The 12167-nt window shown below is 37.2% G+C and overlaps 1 protein-coding gene across 2 annotated transcripts in view; it reads right to left on the bottom strand.

Moving 5' to 3' along the window:
* Positions 1-331: 331 nt before the first annotated feature.
* CPNE8 (copine 8) overlaps positions 332-12167 on the bottom strand; it is a 96024-nt gene continuing 84188 nt past the window's right edge. For both annotated transcript variants that reach the window (NM_001199460.2, XM_046929681.1), the window contains exons 18-20: positions 9957-10014; positions 6679-6752; positions 332-2300 (exon numbers count right to left, since the gene is read on the bottom strand). In NM_001199460.2, coding sequence (NP_001186389.1) covers positions 2112-2300; positions 6679-6752; positions 9957-10014 — 321 coding nt within the window. In that variant the 3' untranslated portion in view covers positions 332-2111. The remainder of the gene's footprint in view (positions 2301-6678; positions 6753-9956; positions 10015-12167) is intronic.

Below are 12167 nucleotides of genomic sequence, written 5' to 3'. Positions count from 1 at the left end.
TTACTCTTCCTCTTTCTGCCTAAATCAGCCTGAAATAAATAAATCCTAGGTAAAACACCTGATAGACATCTAAGCACTAGATAAAAGGTGAAGAAATAAAAAGTGGGAAGAACTGGAATGCAAGAAAAAGAAGTTGTTCATTTTGGCTTTAGAATGAAAAACCACTGAACACATGGGCTGCTGTGAATAAACAAAAATGGCAGCATAAAGATCTGTCTAAAAGTACAAAGGAACAGAAGTATGGTATCAATTCAGCTCTTTATACAATGCCAACATAGGTATGAAAAATAAAAGCAGAAGACGGAAGGAGACCACCACCACCACCATTCAGTAGATTTAAACTTATTCTTTATGATGCACTTTCATCAAAATTTGTCAGGTATCAAATGTCACTCATGCAACATCAATCCACTAAGAAATACATATTTCGGTGAGAAAATTAAAGTCCATATTTATGTAAAAACCGTTTTGAAATAAAAATAAAACAATATTTATTTTCTTTTACCAAAAAACCACTTTTAAATATTTTTTTAATATTTATTTTTTACTAGCAGATCATTATCTGAAAAAAAAAAAAAAAAAAAAAAGGAATTTCCTGCATGAGACTGAAGGAATTTAAATATATTTAAAAATGGAAGATTCTGCATTTACAGAGTTATATGCCTTTAATACTGAAGATAGATACACTCTCTGGAAAAAAACTTGTCATGCTTAAAAAACGCACCATAGTTTCATACTGTACATTACCACATAGAGTAGTAAGAAACAGAAGTAGTAAACGGGTCGTATGCCAAGAAAAGAAGTTACATTACAGGACAGTTACAACTGTGACGCACAAACAATTAAAAATGTTCTGTTTTAACAGTATTTGAAGGCAACTCACAATCATTGCAGGAGTCCTGTGAAATTTAAGGCCATTAGTTCTAAGTAAAATATATCTGACACAAACTCACAAAACTGTGTATTTTGTAAAAACTGTACATGCAAAATCATTTCATAATTATATATGAACAGGCATATAATAAAATTTTTGGGTAGTTCAGTACACAAAATTGTGCACAAAGCAACATGGTTGTGCAATTTTTAAACCAGTTAATTAACATTATCATTCATGCATCCTGAATGGAAATGTGATTAAATGACAATATAAACCCAAATATTAAGAGCCAGCATCCCTTTGAATGGGCAATCTAGACAAAATGCTGTAATTTTAAATTAAGTTTAAAATGATCCATTATAAAACATCTGCTGTAATCACTCCAAAAGACTTTTCTGATGCAAAATTTCCACTGTTCTAAGGAATGCATGGTAAGATTTAATGAGCTCAGTGAGTCAACTGTAACACTCAAAGTTCTGATTTGAGGTAATTTTCTTTAATTACTTATAGCAAGTAACTCTTCTAATTTGCTTCAGTAACCAGTTTAAAAAACTGTAAACTCAGATAAACTTAGAAACTGGAGAATCTCTGAAAAAATACACGTCCCTCCCCCTTGAAATTTGGACCTAGTCAGAAGTCATATGTAATTATGACATTCACATTTTAGGAGCTTATTCTCAGACTGTAAAATGGATAGATTACTGAGAACCAACTGAAGCAATTCAGGTATTGGAAAACACACCTATCTGTCCTTTTCTGAGCTTTCATCTGTATTTGTCTGGACAAACATTCAAAGAGATATTGCTTCTCCTGTGATCTTGTGACAAACTATTGCAAGCCTGAAGATGTGTGAATCAATATTCCAAACTTTTATTCTTAAGAATATTTATAAAAGTACTGAAATTTAAAAATAGTAACATGTAAACATTGATACAGAGGAATAGCATTCCTATACATTTATGTACACACAGTATTCAGAGAGGACATATCTTCTGAGTTGAAATCCTGACTTGTGCTTTCCTCTCCAATAAATAGATCAAAAAAGTAGGGCTTCTGTCAAAAGAAAAAGACTCAGAACATCAACATTTTGATCCTAGCATTTAAAAGCTTTCCAGTTGCTCATGCAACCATATGAAGAATTTTGGTATGTGAAGAGAATTTTTCTAGCTCCAAAAAGCTACTGCTGCATCCAGAGACTCTTGAATTGTGATAAATGCTGAGCGCTTTGGCGTGCTCATATTTGAGTTTGTAACACATGAATAGGAGGTGTATAGGGTGGTGGTGCAGGTGATGGCTTTATTCCTCTGACTCTCATGTAGGACAGAAACTGGTCTGGAATCTCAGCCAGAACATCCTTAGCAAGTCTTGCCATGCTTAACACATGGTTTCCACTTCTGTCAATGTAATCCCGGAATGGCACAAACTACAAAAGAAAAGATACATTCAGACAGGTCATGATGTGAATGCAAAACACGTCTTAAAATACAAAAATGAGGAAGTTAGATCTATGCAATAAAGGTACATTAATGTACTACCTTACACATTTTATATTATAAATATATTCATATACATATATATTATGCCTATACATATTATATCTAAAAAAAATCAATTTTCTAATAGAAACATATTCTCAAACCATGGCTGGCTCAGATTATCAGCTATGTGTTTTACTGGCATATCTGGAATATCTCTCAACCTCTTCCTTACAAAGCTATTTTTGGCTTACATGTCTTGTTCATGGGCCTCACCTACCAGAATTTGTAGGAAGAATGTTTGCTACCTGAAGTGAACAAGACAGAAAGGATGACTTTATAATGTTGATCATTTTTCATTATACTTAGTAGGATTTTGAACCACGACTGTGAACATTTTTTTTTACCTAACACCAATAAACATAACAAGACTCTAAGCAAAAAAAAAAAGATTTGATTTCAAAAAAGCACTTGTTATGTCATACCAAAATCTGCAACACCAAAAAGGCAGCTACCAGCTCTGCCTTGGAGTTCACACTAATAAGATGTTCATGCTGCTGGTAAGGAAAAAAGAAACAATCTGGGCTCCTTGATTTTTATTCACAACAGGCAGCATGCAGAAATGTAGTGGGTTAAGCCATGTAATACGTTGTGCCAAAAGGAAGGTTTATTAGGAATTCTATTTCTTGCTCAGATTTTGGAGCCTATCTCAGGACTGCAGCTGGGTGACTTCTCAAAACCAGAATTCAATGTCCAAAGTTACATCTGGTTCTGATATACCAGTCTATGCTTGAATACAAACCCTAATGGTGTCTTTTTCCTCTTGGGAAACAGAGAAGACTTGAATGTAAACTTTTTGCACATAATACTCCACAACAAAACTAGAACTGATTGAGAAGCCAAATCTAGAGATTTCTATCTTCCTGGTTGAACTCTTAAATAAGCAGACTCTTTTGCCCATTATTCCAGCCTGAAACATTTTGTCTTGGATGCACACCAGCCAAGGTTTCATATTAACTTTTGTTTTTCTAAAAAGCACTAAAGTTTTCAAGATTAGGGGATCACTGAATTACAGTGGGAGTTCAGCTTACACTGTACTTCTGAGATCCTGACAGTTTTCCAGGAACAAATGAAATGTATTTAATATATTAAAGAAATCAAGAAACTCTTGGGGGGGGGGGGGGGGAGGGGGGGGGAATGAAGACAACACTTTATCAATTATTTTTTCATCAGCTTTGAAAAGCAATTTTCACCCTGGACTTATGAAACTGGATGTTTACTGCTATCATTCAGCTACGGTGTTGGCTTTTTTTTTTTTTTTTTTCAATGAACTTCTGTATTTTCAGTGGAGTCAACATTAAAAAAATGCTTAAAAGAAGCAGCATATGAAAAACATAGCTTGCTCATCAAAATTAGAACAGCTGAAAAACAAGAATTGTTCTGAGCAGACAGTATATCGCTATAGATTATGTAGGGATTCAACTCAGTTGACTCTGCCTAACTCCACAGATGATGGAGTTCTCAAATTGACAGAAAAAGCAGCTTTGATCCCATGCATTTTCACTATGCTGAGTTACACTGAAACCCAAGCAGCAAAACCATGCAACTTTACTGATGGGAGAACAATGGGCAAAAAGGAACCTGATTTTAGTGACTTTTCAGTATAAGAAACAAGTAGATATTGTGATATTTTCTAGTACTGACTCCTTTGTTTCTGTCTCACACACACACACACACAAAAACCCATCACCAGTTCTCAGAAGTCAGTAAAGTACTGCTCAGTTTCAACAGCTTGCTCCTTCTTAAACTCCATTAACTTATTGGCAAGAATAAATCTAACTGTCCCCAGAAGCATGAAGTTAGAAGAGTAACAAACAAATGGGAAAACCTGTGTAGCCTGTAGGCTTACACATTGAGCTGTGAAGGGATAAGCTTAGCATCTCTCTCTCTCACATTTTTTCATTTCCTAATGCAATGGCAGTCCTGTAAAAAGCACATGCAGTCTGGGTTAAGAATCAGAAAGTATCCCATTTCAAGAGATCACCTTACTTACAGACATGGAAATTCAGACTACAATTTCTGCAGCAAAGGGAGGCTATTTCAACAGTGCAGTTGCTGAAATGCAGTTACACAGTATGGGTGGCCTAAATTAGTTCTCTCTCCTTATGGGACACAGATATCAGGAGAGTCTGAGGAACTACAGATAGAAACATACATAGATACAGATACGCACATCAAGGCCTAGAGCTACCACACAGAACAAGTAGGAGTGGTAGAGGAATATAATGAAAGATATACGAAGGATCAAAGGGAAAGGGAAAGAATGCAGAATGCACTGCTTTAGCTTGATAGTTTAATTTATGATTTTAATATATAAAATTCTCAACAGAACCTATGTGTGCATTACCATGAGTTAAGTATTCTGTCAAAACTTCTTAAATGGAAAGAGGATAAGAAAGAAGCAGAAGTTCAGTAAACTGAGGAAGAACTGGTAGGTGTATAATTCAGTGTCCCTATAATACCTGTGTTTATTATCAAGGAGGGAAAAACAAACACCAAAACTTTACTTGAACTGCAATCAGCAGTAAATGTAATAGATATACCAACTGCTAAAATTAAGTTAGCTTTACCAACTATAACTAACCTAAAACAAAAAAAGGTCATCTTTTTACATTTGAGTACTTAATTTTATAAAAGCAAGTCATTTTCATCCTACCATATACAAAATAAAGGTCATACTAAACTTAAAGGGTTTGACATTATCCCTTTTTATTTATGTAGCTAGCACATAATGTATTTGTTATTATTTAGACAGAAAGAGCACAAAACAGTACTGCCTTCAGCTAATCTGGTATGACTTGGGGCAAAGTTCTGAATGAAAGATGTTCATAGCAAGTAAATGTTTTATTACATTTCTGAGATGCAATGAATTCTAAAAAACTGAAGAGTTATTTAGTTTCATTTTTTTATCTCAGAAGAAAGAAGAATGCTTCTGACGCATAACATTTTCGTTAATCTTTTTTATAGCATTTGAAGTTTTGAAGAACATCTGAAGAACATTTGAAGAACCCATTATTTATGCTCTTTCAATGTAAAAGTGGCAGCTTTTGGAGCTGCTGTTGTTTGGAGGAATTATGTATAACTACCTGGCATATATTAGAAGTGCACAGTGCTATGCATGTTAGAAATATCTGAATTAGCTTTAAAAATCCTGACACGGCTCAGTGTTTGCAGAAATACTACTTTGGGGTCCAGAAGAACTTCCAGCTTGTTTATAGATGACTTAGTTCAGGTATCTTAGGCAGATATAATTCCTTCTACAGTCATCAGGTTGATCTGATTTTTGAGAAGTTTGCTGCTTTTCATCTGTCAGCTTCAATACTTCCTCTAGCATGCATGGCCTAGTGTGCTGAGCCATCCAATGCCTTTCTCTGAGTTTGGTTTCCCTTCAGTATCCCATGAAAAAAAAAAAATCCATCTAGTTTCTGAAAAAAAAGATGAAATTCAGTCTGTCCAGGTGGTACATAATGAGGTAGAAAGAAAGGATGCCAGAGCACAGATTAAATGTTCTGGAAAACCTGTGGACTTCTAGAAATTTACTGCTCTTAGGAAGAAGGTTGATTATGGTGGATAAGTGCACACAAAGCTACTACACCACCCTGCATGTGACTGCTTAGGCGTCAATGACAACCACAGAGCTGACAGAATGATTGTAAAGGGCAGAACAGAACAGGAACAGAGCCAGAGCAGAGAAGTGGAGCAGCACATGGAATGCAGGTAGGAGTAGCGCTATTAGGGTTTCGTTCAGTCACCTAAACAGAGACTTCTGCTCTCATCTGGGGTACGTTAAGGCATGAGACATCTGCATGGTTGTATGTGGCAGACAGGTCACAGGAAATGGGAGACATCCATAGTCTTCTGGGCTCGCAGTTAGAGGAATAGAAAGATATCCTAGCCATTTCAAATACATTTGCTAGAGGCCTAGGTACTGCTGATTTCAAAAAATGTTGCAATTCTTCTCTACAGACTCACAGTAAGATTGCAGTACCTGGAATACAAAGGAAACTAACTCTTCTCATGTTGCTGTATAATCCTAAGACCTTTTTCCATGCTGCTGGTTAGGGGTCATTTCCTAATGAACATACATTCAGTATCTTGTGTTATATAAAGGCTTATGAAACACCACGAAGAGTTTCTGAAGTTTTTATAAACATCCCAAGATAAAGTTCATCAATGCTACGGTAAAATGAAAGGAAGGAGGATATATAGAACACGATCAAACAGGATCAGTAAAATATAATTATTATGGAAATTTTTCTCTCTCACCTGCACAATGTCTCTTTCTGCAAACTTTCCTCTCGAAGAAATTCTGACTACATCACCATCCAGTTCTTCCATAGCTTAAAAAAAGAAACAAATGAATCTATCTGTGAGTTAATCTACTCCCTCAAAAAAACATTACTGAGAAAAATTTTAGTCAATCTACACTTTAGAGCAACAGAATCAACAATTGCTATCTTTAGGTAAATCATAAGATCATTTACATCATACATGGCAGCTATTTTGCATTTTTTCATGCTGACGATACCTACATTTTGTCTTTATTATCATCTTCAGAACAAAACACACCACAATAAGGTCCACCATATCCTTCTGACTCCCAAACCAGAAAGTATTTCATTTCTGTAAGGCTATGTTCATACTTTCATAGGTGGATAAAAATTCATCTTCAGAAATTATTGTTACAGAAGATATCAAAGCATGTAGCACAACATGGTAATATCATTCATACTGGGAATGTAATGACTGTAATGACATAGGAATTAGGTGCTTTTAAAAGAACATTGTTAACTTTTTTGGCTAACTCTTGCATCTTTTTCAACAGGGTCCAGGAAATCTCTGAAGTTGTCCATATACCCAGAAGCTATTCCAGACCTCTACTGAATGGCATGCCTGCTCTCTGGTCAGTGTGGCAATGGGGGGACCTATGATCACAAATCATTGCTCAGCCACTGAATCAACAGTCTCACAACTCTTCTTCCAGTACACTATATGAAAATCAAAGCAGCACTAGAGCTTCTTAGGTGTTTACAAACTGGGCTGAGCTCACTGAACACAAAAGTTCAAATGCTAGCTCCTCCAATGCAATAACTTAAAAGCATAAATAAAACCACCAGGAACCAAGTTCAAACAAAATGAAAAAATATATTGCAATGATAACTAGTAAGCCCATCATATATTGGAACTCTATATTTCTATCTTTTACCCCTCTGGCATCCCCCAGAGACTTTGAGACCGAGACTGGGCAGTAGTATCCAGAGAGGAGTAGCTTAGTCTCTCTACAGCAGAACTTAGGCTTGACTAGCCCTTGAATTTTAAGACAGTACATGCTCCTACTCACACACTTTTTCAGTGCTGGCATCAAAGATGATCAAATTGTGATCAAGACGCCTACTACAACATCTGTAGAAAGAACTTCTGCATATAGGACAAATATTTCTCTGCCCTCTTTAGCACTGTGGGACTACAGATCTGGCATACACCTACTAGATGAATTTCATCCATAGAGCCTAAGTCCAAGGAATCACAGAATCATAGAATCACCAAGGCTGGAAAAGATCTCTCAGATCATCCAGTCCAACTGTCTACCTACCACCAATATCTGCCACTAAACTATGTCCCTCAGTACATCTAAACATTTCTTGATCACCTCCAGGGATGGTGACTCCACTACCTCCCTAGGCAGCCTGTTCCAGGGCCTGACCACTCTCTCAGAGAAGTATTTCCTGATGTCCAACTTGAATCTCCCCTGGTGCAACTTGAGGCCATTCCATCCACTAGAGAAGAGGCCCAATCCCATGTCACCACAACCTCCTTTCAGGCAGTTGTAGAGAGTTATAAGGTCTCTCCTGAGCCTCTTCTTCTCCCATCTGAACAATCTCAGCTCCCTCAGCTGCTCCTCATCACACCTGTGCTCCAGACCCCTCACCAGCTTTGTTGCCCTTCTCTGGACATGCTCCAGGGCCTCAATGTCTTTCTTGTAGTGAGGGGCCCATAACTGAACACAGCACTCAAGGTGCAGCCTCACCAGGGCTGAGTACAGAGGGATGATCATTTCCCTGCTCCTGCTGGCAAGACGTTCTTATACAAGCCAGGATGCCATTGGCCTTATTGGCCACCTGGGCACACCGCTTGCTCACGTTCAGCCGAGTATCAACCAATACCCGAGGTCCACTTCCTCCACAGCCTTCCAGCCACTCTGCCCCAAGCCTGTAGCACTGCCTGGGGTTGTTGTGGCCAAAGTGCAGGACCTGGCACTTGGACTTGTTGAACTTAATCCCACTAGACTCAGCCCAGTGATGCAGCCTGTCCAGAACCCTCTGTACGGCCTTCCTACCCCAAGGCAGATGGACAACTTCTCACAGAAGATGGAAACTGTATCCAGAAGTAACACAGAATCCTGCTTTAAGAAAAGCTATAGGAGTGACATCCCAAGAACTCCATAAATACAACCTCCAGAAGTAAAAGGAAGGTAGAATCTTCATGCTCAGACTGAATCAAGAGGAGTCTGGGCAAACCCAAGGATGGGACAAACAGGGAGAAAGGGAAAAAGGCAAAGGAAGGATGAGAGATAAATAAGTAATACAGGACTAGAGTATGAATTCTCTGGGGGGGAAACATAAAGCTTGCAAATTTCCCATCTGTGCATTTATGAAGACAAATGGTCTCTTCCCTTTGCTTGTGGCATACAATCATCTGAAGAATAAATGTCAGCCCGGACAATCTCTTCAAGAAATACAATACTTAAACACTAACATACCACTTGCCATACTCCTAGAATATTTGTGTAAGAATTAAAATGTACAGTCATTATTGACTACTCACATTATATACCTGTACACATAAAGGCATACCGTCTAACCAGAAGTACTCAAATGGAAAAAAAAGGATGTATAACTTTGAAGATCAGATATACTTGGAGCGTCTACATTTCATATTGTGGTGATACACAAGATGCCAATTGATAAATTAGTTCAAATAACTGAAGCGGCTAAATCATTGGAATAGAGAGTGCCACCCCAGAATGTCCTATGAAAGAATATGTAAATAGCCTTGGTGATTTATTTCCTGCTGTAATATTCTCCCACTGCTGCTAGACAGTGAGGCTCTCTTCTGTTATAAAGTGAAACCTGGTTTAACCCAGATCACTGCCTCAAATTTATTTTTCTTCGTATTTTATTACTGTGGTAAGAACAAGCGATCAATATTTCCAGTCAACTGATACATCACAAGGCAATTAAATATTGATGTTTCAGAAATTCAAAATTACTTCAGTATACTTATTTTATTCTTCTGGAATATTTTCTAGAGCGCTGTAAGTGCTCAGCCCCCATATGGTTCTATGACTTGAAGAGAGAGCCTGAGGGGCTTGACATGGTTACTTGTAATCATACTGAGTTATCAATCAATCCAGCTGGAAATGTCAACAGTACTTACTGCTCGTTCTGTATTATGTGAAGAACAGTATGTGTTTCAAAAGCCACATATTACAGATATGTAAACAAATATAAAACATTCTAGAAAAAAAACACTAAAATACTTACCATCAAACTCCGCTGGCCCTACTCCCACTATAATTATTGACATTGGAAGCTTTGAAGCCTTTGAAAGAACAAGAAAAAAAGGCTTAATACATTACATAACTTCAGCCACTATTATGTAAGATGCAAAGACAATATGAATAAAAAACATACAGAAGTGAAGCTTTGAAGAACAATTCCTTAGAATGATGAGGGGAATAAATCATCAATTTGAGCAAGACGTATCTTCTGTTTCTTCCATGAATGAAAATTTTTATTCAAGTTAGTCTTCCATGCCACAAAGCAAACAAGATAGTAAACTCTGTTATGGTTAAGAATTTTAATTTTACTTCACCTTTTTCATTCAATGAAAAAAGGAAAAGGTAGCTTTCTCTGAATAAACTCTCCGTAATGCCTTCAAGCTTATGAAGACAGCATCATAAATACTGGATTCTCCTGCTCTGACAGCACTAGATATCCACTACAGAAATCTCCTGAAACTGGCTCCTTTGAGGAGGGTAACAACAAAAAAATAAAACATCTAACAAATATCAGGGCTGAGAAATGTTTCTTATTGTGATCACAGAATCATAGAATCCTTTGAGTTGGAAGGAACCTCTGAGGGCCACCCAGTCCAACTCCTCTGAAATGAACAGGGACTCCACAGCTAGGTCAGATTGCCCAGGGCCTTATCCAGCCTTGCCTTTAAAGTCTCCAGGGACAGGGCAACTACCACAACACCAGGTAACCTGTTCCAGTGCCTCACCACCCTCACTGTAAAGGATTTTTTGATATTTTGATATTCTGATGACTAGCTGGTGATATTCTACTGAACTGTGAAATATCTACAGTCACTTTGAACAGGAGTCTACTCTGGCCAAAAATCATAGATGAACACTTTCTGCTAAATTAAAATCAGCTCAACTGAAGTTTCAAGTAAAGTGGCTTTAGAGCAGACATAGTTTTCTTCTGAAATATAAAAGGCATTATTCTGTCTCATCTAAAATACATTCGCTTTTTAAATGTACCATTCCCACTTCCTATTCTTGATCTGTCAAGAAACTCAGTATAAAACCAACCCTCTGCTAGCATAAGATATACAGTTAATTAATGTATACATGCTAGTTAAAATAATGAAAATATGACATCCTATAAATCACCAATGTGCTGCAGCATTCTATATCATACAGTGTATACTGCATATCGACTGCAATTTCATTATGAAAAGATACTACATAGTCAGTCTTCCAACTAAAATTTGGTAGCAAACACAATTTATTAATTTTTATTTTAAATTATTAATTTAAATACTAATACACTATGAAATATGTTGGCAAAAGCCATCTGGGCATGGTCATAGAATCATAGAATGGCCTGGGTTGAAAAGGACCACAAAGATCATCGAGTTTCAACTCCCCTGCTATGGGCAGGGTCACCAACCACCAGACCAGGCTGCCCAGAGCCACATCCAGCCTGGCCTTGAATGCCTCCAGGGATGGGGCATCCACAGCCTCCTTGAGCAACCTGTTCCAGCGTGACACTCTGGGTGTCTCTGCTTAAGAAGAGATTGGACCAGATGGACCCAGAGGTCTCTGCAAACTTCAGCCATTCTGTGATAAAGGACCGTAAATAGAGCATAACTGTAACTGAGTTGCAGTATACTGCATAAACCATTGATACTGAGTGTAAAGTATTTCTTTGGATATGAGGGCACTATTTAAAGGCACAGAACACCTTCCGGTTTTCAGATGTTTTCAAGAATCTTAGAATTTAAATTTAAAGAAAACATTCTTCAAAAATATTCCTAATCAGGTAGACACAGTACTACATGATACAATGTACATGAAACCATAAGTGGCAAGGTCAGTGAAAAGACAGAGTTCAACTTTAGCATATAAACTTGGTGTTGGCATTTTCTGAATGACAGTATAACCTTTGAACAGTTTGATAAAGCAGAATGTTTGACACATATGCCGTAACAAGAAGGATGCATAAAGCACAGTGTTAAAAAATGAAGCACACTCTTCCACAGTTTTATACACATCAGCTTGTATTTAAAATTACTGACCCTTTTTTCATTATTCCAAATATTATTATGACTGGAAAATGCTACCAGGCAGCATTTAATTAGTCCTGTTATGGTATACTGTGCTTACATTTCAAGAGCTGTACAGAGAAATTAATGCATCTTCATCAGAAGTATTCAAAATTCCTGAACTTTTGCTCATTCTAGGC

This window comes from Gallus gallus, chromosome 1 (genome assembly GCF_016699485.2).
Source record: "Gallus gallus isolate bGalGal1 chromosome 1, bGalGal1.mat.broiler.GRCg7b, whole genome shotgun sequence".
Classification (NCBI taxonomy): domain Eukaryota; kingdom Metazoa; phylum Chordata; class Aves; order Galliformes; family Phasianidae; genus Gallus; species Gallus gallus.
Note: the sequence above shows the minus strand (reverse complement) of the source record. Positions and strands in the feature narration are given on the sequence as shown.